Raw genomic sequence first — 15,019 nt, forward strand, 5'->3', positions numbered from 1 at the left:
AATTATGGTTCCCACAACAGTCTTAACTTTGATTTATTTTCTAACTTGTCTGCAATTAAAATTTCAGACTCAATGTTGCTGTTTTATAGTTTGCTGGATTATTAGCCCTCATCCTGATAGTGCATTTGATGTTGTAAGATACTTATTAAAAATATTCTGAGATTTTATGCTTACATTTAGACATAACAAAGTCGTGGGTTTTTTTTTTTTCAGACAGAAAATAGTATTTAATAAGTTTAATAGTTTTCTTGCTTTTCTTTTCATGCTAGTTTTGGATGATGAAGACAGCAACAATATAACAGTAGGTTCTCTTGTCACTGTTCTGGTCACACTAACGAGGCAGACCATGGCAGTAAGTATTAAGATTACTTGTTTGATAAGCTAACTGCAACTTGTGCTAATACACAAGCTTTTTTTTTTTTATTATTTATTGGGGAACTAATATGTTGTTTTGCAAATGTCACTGTGAAATTACAATTTGAATCTGAGGACTTGTGCTCTTAACCCTCACTTATATTTCTGCTTCTGAATGAGACAGCTGTCCTGGGGTTAAAGTCCAGCCAGACCCATTGCAGCTGACTAGGAAACAGTAAAAGAATATGGCAGATAATACGACCCTGTGATTTTTAAACAGCAGGAAAAAAAAACATCCAGAAACTCAGTTCCTGAGCTAGCATAGAAGTGCTTGCTCTAATACTTAGGAAAACGTTTGAGATTGATTTTCCTTTATGTGGATTCATAATGCTAGAAATCCATTGATTTTTGGACATTTATGAAACTCAGTCCAGTGAAGGGTGGCATATATACAACAATATAAAGCAGATATGCTTCTGTCATATGAAGAAATTAGGAAACAGAAATGTGATTTGACCGAAATGATAATTCATCCTAATAATTAAACTTGTGCTTACTTATCTTAAAATGTAGTAATGATGTTCTTTGAACAAAGAACTTAGAAATGACCAATTTTTACTCAACATAGCCTATAGTATAAATTTTTACATCCGCAATATTCAGATAATTGTTTTAGTAAGTGGAAAGTCTGTGTTAAGCCTGTAAGATAGGGCATAAAAGCATGAGCATAACTGCTGGGGACTAGGCTGCACATTGAAGCTTAACAGAAAGTAGTCTATATATGCTACAACACTGTGTTCATTTTGTGGAATTTCAGAATGTAGCATTTAGATATAACTGAAGATACTGTAAGTAGAAAGTTGATGCACCATGTCACTCTGCTGAAGAAAGCTGAACATTGTGAGTACATAATTTTGGCCTTGTGGCCTAAAAGGCCAACGGCATTCTGGGGTTCATTAAAAAGAGCACGGCCAGGAGGTCGAGGGAGGTGATCCTCCCTCTCTACTCTGCCCTGGTAAAGCCTCATCTGGAGTACTGTGTCCAGTTGTGGGCTCCCCAGTAGAAAAAAGACAGGGATCTCTTGGAAAGAGTCCCAGGGAGGGCCACAAAGATGGCGAAGGGTCATGTGAAGAGAGGCTAAGTGAACTGGGTCTGTTTAGCCTTGAGAAAAGAAGGCTGAGAGGGGACCTGATCCAGGTCTATAAATATCTGAGGTGTGGAGGGTAAAGTGGCAAGGCCACGCTCTTTTCAGCAGTGTGTGGAGACAGGATAAGGGGAAACAGCCAGAAACTGGAGCATAGGAAGTTCCACATGAACGTGCACAAGAACTTGAGTGGTGTCTCATATTCGCCATCATTCTATGAGACGCATCCTTAAATTTTTGGATTTTTTTTTTAATGTTTTTATGTTTTGAAGTAAGATGTACATGAAAATGTTCTTTTTATATAGCGATATGCCAGTCTGCAGCATAGTAATACCAATTGTGTTTTGTCTTAATGTTTCATATTTCTAGTTTAATTGTTGTCCTGTGTCCCTGAGTAGCAGTGCAGCTGTTAGTTTTTAATGCTCTGGCAATTGGAGCAGAATTTGCATTTTATTACTGCTTGATTTTGTGATGCAGAATTTCTGTTTTATAAGACAATCAAGTTCTCTGGAACAAGATGACACTTTTTTCTTTCTTTTTTTTTTTTTTTTTTTGCTAAATTTCTTTTTAATGTTAGTGATGGAAAAATCCCAGACCAAATGTTTGAAATAGTGTTTAATTTTGGTGTGTTAATCCCCTGCAGTGTTGTCCTCTTCAGACCTGATTTCACTGTATTTAGCTTAAGTTCAACTATGTGTTCAGCTCTTTCGTTATTCACTCTTTTGGTACAGAGTTCCACTAACGCTTTTCACATCTCTCTGTCAGGAAGTGTTTGAAAAGGAGCAGTCTATATGTTCGGCAGAAGAGCAACCAGCAGAAGATGGAGTAAGTTAAGAACAAATGTTCCTCTTGCCTAACTTAAAGAAACTCTCTTGAGTTGCTCATCTTGCATTTCTCAAGTATCTTTTTCAGAGACGCCTACTAGGTGTCTCTTGAACTCTGCTTTCTAACTTTGGTTCTCAGCTAAAATGCTTGAAGTATAGTGAATGCCTGAAATGTTGATGAACAGAAAAAAATACTTTAAATACTGCTTTCTTGCAGCAAGGAGACAGCAACAAAATTAAGAGCAAAGGATGGCAACAAAAGAATAAAGGAACCAAGAAAGCTGCAAAATCAAAGAAAAAGAAGCCAGTGAAAAAGAAACCTGTGCCACCTTCGTTGCAGCCACCAAAACAGCAGAAGCAAAAGCAAGCTAATGGGGTAGCTCATAAATTCATTGATATTTTAATTTTATGTTCAGTTTATCGTTCCTAAACTGACAGTTTCTTTGTCTCTTAATTCTATTCTTCTCTAAAGTATGTTGTCTGAAATACTTTCTTTTCTGAAATTTAAAAATTAGTGGTAAAATTTTAGGTAATAACCCTAGTAGTATTTCTTGTGGCCCACTGGAAGTTGTGCCTATCTAGTTTAGAAGGTTGTCTTCTTCTTTGCTTTTTATTAGTTTTCTTATGCTGCCATCTGGGAGATGAACAGTTCTATACCTTTTGCTTTTCATTTTTGGACAAAAAGGAGGATGGGGCTTTCCTCCAGTAAATTAAATAGATTTAGTACCTTTATATTTGCTCTGCATGGTGTTTTCTTCATCTCTCAGGTTGTGCTGTATGTATTTTTCTTGCATTCACTCTGGTTTTTATATAATTTCTTTGAAGTGCCACCTCAGAATCAAACTCAGTTTTCTTCTATTTATGTTGTGGATATCACACAGAGAAGAAACACTGCTTCCCTGTTGCCCCTAAGACTTGTGGACAAAAAATAATCTTCACTGTACACATTCTCTGTGACATAGGAGGAGTGTCCAAGTAGGAAGTGATGGCCATGACCTTGGAACAAGTGCTGTTAATGCCACATACTAAGATAATACAGACAAACTAAGAGTTGTTTTTTTGTTGTTATTTTCCCCACTAGGAAGTAGTTGCAAAAGAAGAAGAAGAAGAGATCTCTGATAAAGGAAGTGAGTCTGAAGAAGAAGAAACAAACAGGGACTCTCAAAGTGAGAAAGATGATGGAAGTGACAGGGAATCTGACAGAGAACAAGATGAGAAACAAAACAAAGACGATGAAGCTGTAAGTCTTTTTTTTCTTTTTTTCTTTTTCTTTTCTTTTAAGGGGTAATGTTGCCACTGGGGCTCAGAGAAAATGCTTTTTAATCCTCTAGCATCCCCTCAGGCTAGGCAACACTAGAATGAAGGAATAATGTTGGTACTCTAGAGGTTTTCAGTCCTCATTCTGGCAGAAAAGCTTTGTCTGTTTTAGAGAGAGCAGTGAAATGTCTTTGAAGCATGGACAGAAAGCTTAAAAATGACATGAGAAAATAACTTCACAACAATAAGAAACATAACAATCTTTCTTTCAGCTTAATTTGATTATTAACTGCTACAGATTGTGAAATAAAACCTCTCCTTTGAACTTCATTTTTTATATACAGTTATTGTTGCATACTGTTGCAAGTATCCAGTAGTTGAAGGAAGTTGCACATGCTTGATATGAAAACTTTACTGTTAATTATTGGCTTAGTCATTTGAAACTGTGGCTGAAGAGCTTACAATTGAGAATGAGGCATTATGGGTGTAGATGGCTTCTGCACTGCAGGTCTTGCAGTAGAAGACTCGATAGGCAGCTGGAGGCCTCATAGAGGATAAAAACAAGCTCCTGATTTGAAAAAATAAAATCATCAGGACACTTACAGCTTAGATAGTCAAGTGCTTATAGGTAGTGATGCAGAGGAGGATTCTAAAGACTGCGCCCAAGCCCTGCAGATCTGGGATTTGTTTTTGTGGTGTTTTTTTTTTTTAAATACTTATGAGTGATCTAAAGTTTTACTGTTTCTCCATTGCTTGTTGGTTTTTTGTTTTTTTTTTTTTTAAACTGTACTTTATAACTTAATCTTTATGCTACTCCCTTTCATAATATATATAATGTAGCATAGTGTAAGAACTTGTCAGTGACAGCTTTTTCATGGATAAACATATTTTTATATATTGTTTTATGTATTATTGCCACGAGATGGCTAGTGCATAGTAACTCTTTAAATTTCTGTTTGACAGGAATGGCAAGAATTACAGCAAAGTATACAGAGAAAAGAACGAGCCCTTCTTGAAACCAAGTCAAAGATAACACATCCTGTTTACAGTCTCTTTTTTCCTGAGGTCAGTAATAGAAAACTTTTATGGTTGTGAGTCATGAGAATTTATATAATTAATTGTTCTCCATATATTTGTTCAGAAAATTCGAGGCTTTTTAAAGAGTCTTTTTTAATACTTGAAAAAGTTGCTAACCTTCAATTTAAAAAGTCTTAATTTCTAAAATCCTCTTAACTTCCCTCAGATACTTTCATAAAATCTACTGATGCGTTATTCTTTCTCCCCAGAGACTTGCAAAGTTGTATATAATTAAAAGTTCTTTCTGACAGCAACAAAGCTAAGGTTTTTTTTCTGCTGATTTATTGCATAAGGATAAAATCAGAATTAATTTTTTCTCCTACAGGGTTCTAATTTATAGTACTTTTCTTCCTTTTGTGCTATGGAGCATGAAAGCACAGCAGCAGCTCTAATACAGAATTAAGGTATAACAATACTTGCTCTATAGCAAAGTGGTAGGATCTGAGAGAGGGGAGTTCCTGACCTGTCCTGTGAACAGTAGTGACAGCAGAAGTTGATTAGAGCACTGGTAGTTCTGGCTTGCTGCTTGACTTCTAGTCTTATTGCAACAGCGTGGTAGCAACACAAGGGTGAAGCTGGAGAGGAAGTCATGGAAGTTGGAGAGGGTTAGCAAAGCTGCCCCTGTACAAGGGTGTATTCTGGAATTGGGTCAAGCCAGTCACAGATCAGTCTTGTCTGTTGAGCTTAAAAACACAAGGGCAGGTTTAAGGAGGTGTCAGAGAAAGGAGATGGAGATGTATTTAAGAATAGTGCTTTCAGGACTGGAGTGTTTGGGCTTGCTTTTTCTCTGGGCCAGTAGTTCAAATGGTTCCCTTTGCTTCCCTGTTGATTGACTTAGGGAGCTAACCTAGGATTTCTTCTGCATTGTGCTGGCTTTGGTAACTGGAGGGTATGAAAAGCTTGTGCTTCCTTTTCTGGTTTAAAGGAGTTGACTGGGATGAGGAAGAACAGGAAAACATGGGTGAAGAGTGTTGTATATTTATTTTTCTTCTTCACTCCCCAAGACTCTTAGCACATGCCTGTTGCATGTGCAGCACACACCTTTTTGTCCCTGTGCTTGAGTTCCTATTATTCCTGTTGCTTTTCACCAGATCTGCAAATGTTAGGAAGCAAAGTGTGGGAAAAATGAGTCTTCTGGACCTCAGCAGAGGTGAGGGGTGTAATTGTAAGATCAGGGATTTGACCAATTAGCCTTTATTTTCTTATGTGATTGCTTCTTAATTGTTTCTAAGGAGCCAGGCAATATGTACAACTATACCAAAGAAACTGTCATCTTAAAGACCTTAGGTGAGAGTTGTGCTGCCTCATGATGTCCAATTTTGTAACAGCTAATCTTAATGCTCAGTGAGTAAGTGCTAAGCCCAGGGCCAGAGGGGTGCTGACAATTAGTATTTCTCTCTTTTATTGCATCAAGGTTTCCAGGCTTCAATCAGAGACTTTGCTTTTACTTGCTCTTAAGTAATAAGCTGCCTAAACCTCAGCTGTGTTACACACAGCTGCTGATGGATTTTGTGATTAAAAACAAAACGCAGTACTGTGGCTAAAAAAAATATATATATATAGGACTGAACTGAATGTTTGAACTTGAAAGATACATGTGTTATCCCATGGTATCGCAGTTAGAAGTTTTCCAGTCTTCACTGATTTCCTGAAAGTTAAGTGCAGCTGTACTTAGTACTGTAATTGGAGCATATTCAAACTTGTAAAATCTGAAGAACAAAACACTTTGGGTAATTCTTTTTCCCCCTCTGTGATTTATACTGTTACTTATATAGTGGTCACTGCCAGTTCAGAGGTGTTAAGGATGAAGTGTTGTATCAGTCCCTGTATTTCCAAGGTTTATGGATGTCTGAGTGTAGCTGAGCCTCATACAATGGTCCTCAGGTGGCATTCCTAACACCATCATCTAAGTTTTTAGGCAGTTGATTACTTTGCCAGTGATGAATCTTTAATCTATGCAGGTTCCTAAATAATTATCTTCTGCTTCCACATCCATAAATCCAGAAAGTGCACAGATTGTAGTTTTGACATTTTTAGGTAGAAACTGGTCCTAGTATTCCAATTTCATGAACATATTGGTTCACTAGCATGCCAAACCTTGCACCCATCTGTTAAAGGGCATTTTGCCCATTTGCCTGTTAGCTTGCCAGATTTTCACAGGCATAAACTTGAAATTCTACCCAATGAGAGAGCAGAAAATGACACTCTTGCACAGTTGTCCTTTCTGTAAAAAATTACTTTGTGTTCAAGAGCTCTACTTCCAAAGAGTTTACTCCGTAGAATCCTTTGCATGTTACATTAATTAATGTCTTTTTGATCTATAACCTGATGTCAGCAGGGATAGTTTCTTCCTAGTAGCTGGTATGTTGCTGTGTTTTGGGTTTAGGATGCTAATAATGCTGATAACACCACCAGTGTTTTAGCTTTTACTGAGCAATGATGACACAGAGTCAAGGACGTTTCAGCCTCTCGTGTTGCCCTGCCGAAAAGTAGCTGGGAGGGGTCAGAAGCAGAACAGCAAACCCAGAGTGGCCAGGGGGATAATCCCATACCATGTGACATTATGCTGAACAATAAAAGTGGGGGGAGTTAACTTGTGGGGGTACTTGTAGGCATCAGTGTGTGGTGAGCAGTTGCACTGTGCATCACTTATTTAACTTACATATACACAACTTACACTGGTTGGCTTTCTGTTCTTAGAGCCTTCTTGGCTAGGAAGTAAACATCTCTACTTCTTCACTAGGACTGCTAAGGAAATGGACAATGTATTTATTGCTGAAATTTACGGTTAAAATAATTTATGACTTGTAATCATATGGGACAGTTACAAGTAAAATCGCTGAGAATAGTTGAAACAAAAGCTGCTTGTAACTAATTCTGGTCCCCAGTAGTGACCAAATAGTTTTGTATCCTGTTCTGGGCCTGCTGTTGTAAACACACTAAGTAACGAAGTTGCTTTGCTGAGATACAGTTGCTTTTACTTTTATACATTGTAGAATGGACATTAACATATTGAGTTAATTTTATATTCCTTTGCTCTGGGATGGAGCGGTGCCAATCAGGGGCTTTTGGTTGATGGTGCATGTTGTGCTGTTATAAATCTATAGTTTGCTAGTTGAATATTTCAGTGAGATGATGGTAATCCTTTCTTGCATAGAAATTAGCCACTAGCTAATTTTAAAGAAAAAAATTAAATTATTCAAGGTTTTTATAAATTATTTTCTACCGTTATCATTTAGATTTCAGACCAGGTTCTAAAGTGTTCGAAAAGGGAAAAAATACCACAGAATTTTGGACTATATAGGGGGGGGAAAAAGATCATCATCTAATTCTACATGTTAGCAGCATTTGGTTTCCACCTGTGGAATTTGGACAAGGCTCAGCAGTGTTGTCAAAGCCCTCCGCACCCTTCCAGTTAGTCCTTCCAATATTGTTAGATTTAAATAAATAACAAAAGAGCAGCATTCTTGCAGCACTGAAACATCCTACGCTGTGGTTGGTGTTGTAAATACACAAAAATTCTGCTTTGGAGCTCAACTTACACAGCTATCATAAGACATCCTCTTTAGGGCTTCACTCTGTTACATACCTACCCAGTTACCAGACTGTCAAGAGTGTGTTGAAATTGTCTCATAACACAGCAGTGTAACATTTGGATCATCTAAAGGGCATAGGGTGTTTTGTCCCCATTTTCTCCTTAAGGGTAAGTTTATGCTGTTGTGACTATTGCCGAGCTACTTCTCTCCTTCTGCTCCTTATCCTCACTGTTTTATTTTTGTCTGTCTGTCTCTGTACTATTTACTTTACTCTTTTTATTTATTTATTTATTTATTGAAGAGAAGATTTAACGGGATAATTGAAACTTGCATTGTGATACTAAACTAGCCTTCCAATAGAAAGCTTTTATTATTTTATTAAATCAACATCGATGATTTTGTTGCTCTAAAACATGATATTAGAGGGTTAGCCAAAAAGGAGTGGTGCTTAAAGGAGTGATGGTAAGGAGCTGTACAGTCATTTCCCATTTGAGAGTGGTTGCTGCTGAACTGCACCACAGTCTTAAGAATCGGACTCCAATTGAGGGATAAACTATTATTTCTTCATGGCAACTTGCTGTCTTTTATGAGGGGTGGCACGCATTTCATTTTAATTTGTTTAGGGATTCTGCTTTAGTACCTTGAAACCTGTAGTTCTTTGAAAAGCTGTGTATGATAAACAACAGTCCAGTGTCTTTTACCAATATCAATATTGCCTACAGTTCCTTGAAGTGGAACACTGCCCTGTCCAAATTCCAGCTTTCAGCAGATTCCCATCTTTTGGAGGGGGAGGAACAAACTGAGGCAACACGTGCTTTCCTGAAAATGATTCTTTACTGGGAAGAGTACATTAAACTGTCATGTTGCATGCTTTGCTGTGCATGCTTTTCATCCACGCTGGGTTTCTGTCAGAAGACCCAAGGTACTATTATATGGAATGGATGGTGTTGCTGCAGTATGAAATTTGCTCAGTAATCCTCTGTGGGCACAGTTCACAGAATGAATCACAGAATGACCTGGGTTGGAAGGGACCTCAAGGATCATGAAGCTCCAACCCCCCTGCCTGGCAGGGCTGCCAGACTTACATGTTTACTAGATCAGGTTGCCCAGGGCCCCATCCAACCTGGCCTTGAACACCTCCAGGGATGGGGCATCCACAACCTCCCTGGGCAGCCTGTTCCAGGACCTCACCACTCTCCTAGTAAAGACACCATTCTTCAGAATGGTTCTGTGACTGACACAGTATCTTAGGCTGACTATATGGAATGAAGCTTTCAGAGTCAAACAACTACTTGTGATAACCTGGTTGCTTTTAGTATGTAGCATATACTGTTAATTTTTTTAATACAAAAGTTTTTAACCCCTCCTTTCAGCTCCACCCAATGCACATAAACCTTTGTATTGTGAGACCCAGTGAGTCGTAACTACAAGTTGTAAAGTGTAGAAGCGTCTTTTTGTGACTTGCCTTTTTTACTATTCTGTTTTCTTTCCTTTGTGAAAGGAAAAACAAGAGTGGTGGTGGCTGTATATTGCCGATCGGAAGGAGCAGATGCTAATATGTATGCCATATCATGTTTGTACACTAAAAGATAAAGAAGAGGTAAGTACTGGAAGAATTTACTTTTTGAATACTACAGAACCACACTGGAGCGTCTCACGGTGTGCAAATACACTTAATTGATTTAAATTTTAATTGTCATACTTCATACCAGGAAACAAATGTCACTGTTCTGATAGAAGCAGACAGGAGCCTTTTAAGTGTGAAAATTGCTAATGGAAAAAAATGAAAAAATAATTTAAGAGGCCTTTTAACTTTGTTTCCAGATCGTTATTTCTTTTTGTGATATCAAAAGCTGATGAAAACAAATATTCATACAAAACGATCATCTTTAGAGAAAGTTATTTGAATGTGTGAGAAATACCAAGTACCTTTTTGTGTAAAACAGAAGCTGTGACAAATTAATTAGCTGCAGCTCGTATGAGCCTTTCTGAGACCATAACTTTGTGCTGTGCTCTGGTTTTATTCTTGAAACTGGAGATTTGGTGTATTTTGTACTTTCAAAATGGATTTTGTGTTCCAATTCAAATAACAGGAGAGTTAAAGCTGATGCTTCCAGCAGACCGATTCTTAAACCTCTTTGGATTTTGAAGATTTATGAAACATACAACAGAGTGATGTCATGTACTGAACAGTGTAGAGCTACTTTGGTCTAAATTGGGGGGGGGGGGGAAATGACTCATTATCTGTCTTTAATGGGAGTTACTGTTCTTGGGTATTGTGTTTCTGTTCTGCAGGCATTTTATTGTGTAGAGATTCTCAGATATGTGTCGCTCATAAGAAACTTTTAAAAGATATATGTATTTTTCGGTAGTAGTACATATTGTTCATTACAGTACTTGGTTATTTGTTTTATGTGCCACTACAAAGCAGTAATAACTCATGGAGCGATTTCTGTTTTGCAGGTAGAGCTGAAATTCCCAGCGCCAGGCAAGCCTGGAAACTATCAGTACACAGTTTATTTAAGATCAGATTCGTATATGGGGTTGGACCAGATTAAACCATTGAAGGTGATGTTTAATTGTATTGTGTGTTGGCTGTTAAAAAGAAACAACCAAAACCAAACAGAAAGCCCCATTATCTTTAGGAATTCAATATGTTCTAATTTTAATATGTCTTATTTAATCTGCCTGATCCCAGTGGTGGAAACACTATGTTGGGTTAAATAGAACTAAGGTTTGTAATGCTTCCCAGTGTGTGCATTTTAACACTTTTTTTCTTTCACATTGCAGAATTTCTGCAATATAATTTGCTCTGGCCTTGTGTCTCGAGCTCTGCCATGCAATTTCTCTCTGCTTACATACATCCAGTTAATGAGAAAATTTAGCATGCCTTTTTACCAGAAACAGAATCTTTTTAACTGTCAGTTTTATGCAGCATGTCCTTCTTACTTTTGCTTTTATTCTATCAAAATGGTTTGTATTTTCCATAACTGTTTTTTCCCCCTCTTTTCTTTCTTTCTTTTTCTTAATTCAATTACAGCTGGAAGTTCATGAAGCAAAACCAGTGCCAGAAAATCATCCACAATGGGATACAGCAATAGAAGGTGATGAGGACCAGGAAGACAGCGAGGGCTTTGAAGACAGCTTTGAGGAAGAAGAGGAAGAGGAGGAAGATGATGATTAAAACAGTACCATTAATTAACTACGATATCTGCACACACTGCAAACTCTTGGTCTGACTGTGGAACTGTACAGTGAACAAGAAACACAGTGCAGAAGCTTTGAGAAGGCTGAGTTTAATTTTTCTGTACCAATTAAGAGTGCATTATGTAACTTCTCAGTGGAGGTGAAACAAATCTGTTGCCATTGATACAACCTTGGAATATGCTTACGGCTCATTATAGCCTTCAAGTGCAGGATGGTGCATTTGTTTCAATTCAAAATAAAAGCTTTTTTATTATAAATATCTGGAAGTGTGGGCTATGTATTGTCTGATGAGTTTAGGGTCCAATTTAAATAAGAGGTACTACTAGCTAGGAGGAAACTGAAAATCCAATTTTCTGCATTAGAAGTTTATTTTAGAAGACATTTTGGTATAGTTGACATTTCACATCTCTGTTGAGTGAAACAACATCTGCTCAACTTTCAAACTCGGTTTTGTGGTATTCTTTCAATATTTTGCTGTGATCCTGCTCACATCATTCATTGCTTTAAAAAATCTGTTTTACTTAACTCGATGAGTATAAATTAACATCATACCTATTGCCGCATTCCACATATACCAGAGGGCTGCTTTTTTAGGACTCTTGTCTTTTTATGCCCAAGATAATCATGGAAATCAAACTTTTTTGACTCTGGCTTAAAACATTTTTAAGCCTTTATTTCACCAGTCCAGCAGAAGCTCTGAATCTTTTGATAAATGAAATGCCTGAAGGCATCTTTGCGACCATGTGCTACATAAGTTGGTGGCTTTTATTTAATGCCTTTGTGAAAGGTAAATGCTGGAAAGCCAAAAGTACAACATGCGGAAAGAGTGCACGTTGTGTATCAGTTTAGAGTTCTCATCCAACAGACTGGAAAAATGGATGCCTGTTTTCAATTGTAATAATGTGCATCTAATAAAATTGGAGGTATTTTGTTTTCAGTCTCATTCAGGTCTGTAAATAAGACAGTGATTCTTCCCAACCCATTTAGAAAGAAGATTAGATATTGAGTTCAGGGAAGAGAGATTCGGGACCGTTGGTTTATTGAGTGACTTGTCGAAAGCAACAGACAGATCCTTCCTCTTCTCAACTATGACAGTGTGATGGTGTGAGACATGGGATAAGTTGTCACGCAGAGAAAACTCCATCCTATGAAAATCACCCAAGGCCAGGTCAGCTGTGCACTAATTTGTGACCTTGTTTATTAAAAAGGGATGTCACTTTAAATGCAAATTTACATTGATATATTCTTTGTAATTGCAATAGTTGCAAATAAAATTTGAAAATGTTCTAAATGAGGTTATGGTATCTTTCCAAGTACTTCTGAAGTGCAATATCATACAGGAAAAGCTTGTACGGCTTTGTCAGTGTCAGGTGTTCAAGCTCAAGTGTGAAGTCTAGGTCTACTTTAAGTGACTCGTACACTTGTCATCTTTTAACTCTGTGTTTCATTTGCAAAATACAGTAAAGAATTTACAATAAAAAGCACCGGTTGCATTCTAGTCTTTCAAGCCAGAAATTGCTCTGGTGAGTGACATGCATGAAGAATAGGTGTGGGGTGCTACCATTGAGCAGGCAAAATGAATGCCAAACTTGCATTGTTCTACCAGAGCAATGCATAGTATGTGTGCTGTTGTGAAGAGTTGGAAAGAGGAGAGAATAATGATAATAAGAGCATGGGAAGAGGGGGGCGCACTCTCAACTGCCGGTTTCTGTATTTTACTATGAGATGTTGAGTGCAGTAGTTTCCTAGGCATAACTTTGAAGCATCTACTATCGCTTCAGCGTAAGTAGACTCTCTCCCTTCTGTTGGAGATCAGAGCAGGTCCTGCCACTCAAGCAGAGGAGCTGTTGATGCCTCCAGGGCTTATAGAAGCCAATTCCATGGACACCTGCTTGGTCTGGAAGAGGCAGGTGAGTGGTGCAGCATCTCTGGCCTCGCTTGCTTCTGGCCCAGCTTAAATATCAGTGTGGGAAGCGGTGACTTGCAGCTGGCAGATGTAAGTACGAGGAAGTAGATGTAGGGTGGATGAACTCTGCTTGGTGAAAGGTGGGCTCTGTTTGAAGTAGATACATGTGAGTAAAAGGGACAAGTTATAAAAGTGACTTTTGTTTGCATAAAATGACATAAGCCTCCTGCCCCCCAAACGTTGTCAGTGGTCAATTAACACTAAACGAAATGTCACAGCACCTCTTTCTGGTCTGCTGCACGATGACTATAAAGCTACAGTCGTGTGAAATCGTGATAGACCCTTTCAGAACATATTTGTGAGGGAAGAAACTCTGATTTGTACAGAAAAAAACAATACTTCTATTTAAAATCGCTTAATTTCAGTAATTGCAGCTTTTCCTCCAGCAGGGGGAACCAGGGGTACGAATTTCTTCAGGAACCACTGGAACTGTTCCATTGGATGCCTTGCTGGTTTTTATTCGTGGCTTTGGTTTTGTTTCTCTCCCCCCCCCCCCCCCTTTTATCTGGAGGTGAAAGGCGTAGATGAAGGTTTATTTAATCTACTTGTTTTGTTTTTCACTGTTGCTTGTTTAAGACTCCTGTTTTCCCCTCTCTATATGTATTTTTTATGTCTGTTTATCTGTATTATTTAAAAACTAGTGAGGAAAATCCATTCTAAGATAGGAATACCTATAAAGTTATTTAAAGATGGAGCCCATGGGATGGGAAAGGCAGTTTCCTTTAAGTATCAGGAATTAGTGTATTAACAGACCCATCTTGAGGCTTAAGTATTACCTACTGTTTCATACTGGGGCCTTAGGAAGTCGGGGAACAAGCACAAAGAAAGGTGTATGGGATGGCTTTGGGTGATTTCAGCTAGGAATTGAATCCAGATGTGATATCAAAATTGCTCCCATTGGATATCTAACCATTATTTAGGTGGAAGAAATAATTTCCTGCAGATATCATTCATCTTTGTCACTTAGTTAACAAGTGGAACAGTTAACAGCAATGAAAATCATCATAAATCTAATTAGCATAATAGATTGTAAGGCTAATTATAATCTTTTTAAGCCAAGTTACTCACACTCTACTTAGAATTTAATTTCACATGTGTACTGAATCAAGAAGCACTTTCAGCTCCTGAGTACAACCCTTCCACGCCTATGCTCTGATAATTAAACAGGGAAGTTCCATTGCTGATGTCAAATTTAATGGCACAAAGGTGTGAGAGCTTTCCTGCCCATGGTCTTTAGGACCCCTCCAGACCCTGGCCATTCTGTGATCTGTGCTGAGATGCCATTCTCCCGACAGTAAGAGGTGTGGAAGGCCAACAGCATGTTGTTTATTGACTGTTCTATTTTTTCTTTCACAGCATGCAATCATTTCTCCATGCCTTGATCACAGCTATGGAATTTGTGCTGTCTAATGTATGCATGTGCAGTAAATTAAGCTCAAATTGAATGACCGATTTCTTTACAGCTGAAGCTCCATTAATTACCATGCGTAAATCACATTAGATGAGATTAGACTGTAATGGCTGTAAAATAGGCGCTGTCCATGACAGAGTGGTGAGATTCAGAGGCCCAGGTGACAATCAGTTGTGTCCTTTTGAAATGAAGTGATGAAATGTGGTAGTGCTGCCTTTGCCTGGCACAGGGTTTTGGTCTGTT

General features: G+C 38.1%; 1 protein-coding gene across 2 annotated transcripts in view; it reads left to right on the forward strand.

The window, feature by feature from the left end:
- Positions 1-11,656, forward strand: part of SEC63 (SEC63 protein translocation regulator) — a 51,233-nt gene extending 39,577 nt beyond the window's left edge. For both annotated transcript variants that reach the window (XM_085541851.1, XM_085541852.1), the window contains exons 14-21: positions 270-352; positions 2,264-2,323; positions 2,540-2,698; positions 3,404-3,562; positions 4,543-4,644; positions 9,694-9,792; positions 10,656-10,760; positions 11,233-11,656. In XM_085541851.1, coding sequence (XP_085397977.1) covers positions 270-352; positions 2,264-2,323; positions 2,540-2,698; positions 3,404-3,562; positions 4,543-4,644; positions 9,694-9,792; positions 10,656-10,760; positions 11,233-11,376 — 911 coding nt within the window. In that variant the 3' untranslated portion in view covers positions 11,377-11,656. The remainder of the gene's footprint in view (positions 1-269; positions 353-2,263; positions 2,324-2,539; positions 2,699-3,403; positions 3,563-4,542; positions 4,645-9,693; positions 9,793-10,655; positions 10,761-11,232) is intronic.
- Positions 11,657-15,019: the final 3,363 nt, after the last annotated feature.

The sequence above is a fragment of the Coturnix japonica genome, chromosome 3 (genome assembly GCF_054131305.1).
Source record: "Coturnix japonica strain WE chromosome 3, WE-NBRP24, whole genome shotgun sequence".
Taxonomy (NCBI): Eukaryota; Metazoa; Chordata; class Aves; order Galliformes; family Phasianidae; genus Coturnix; species Coturnix japonica.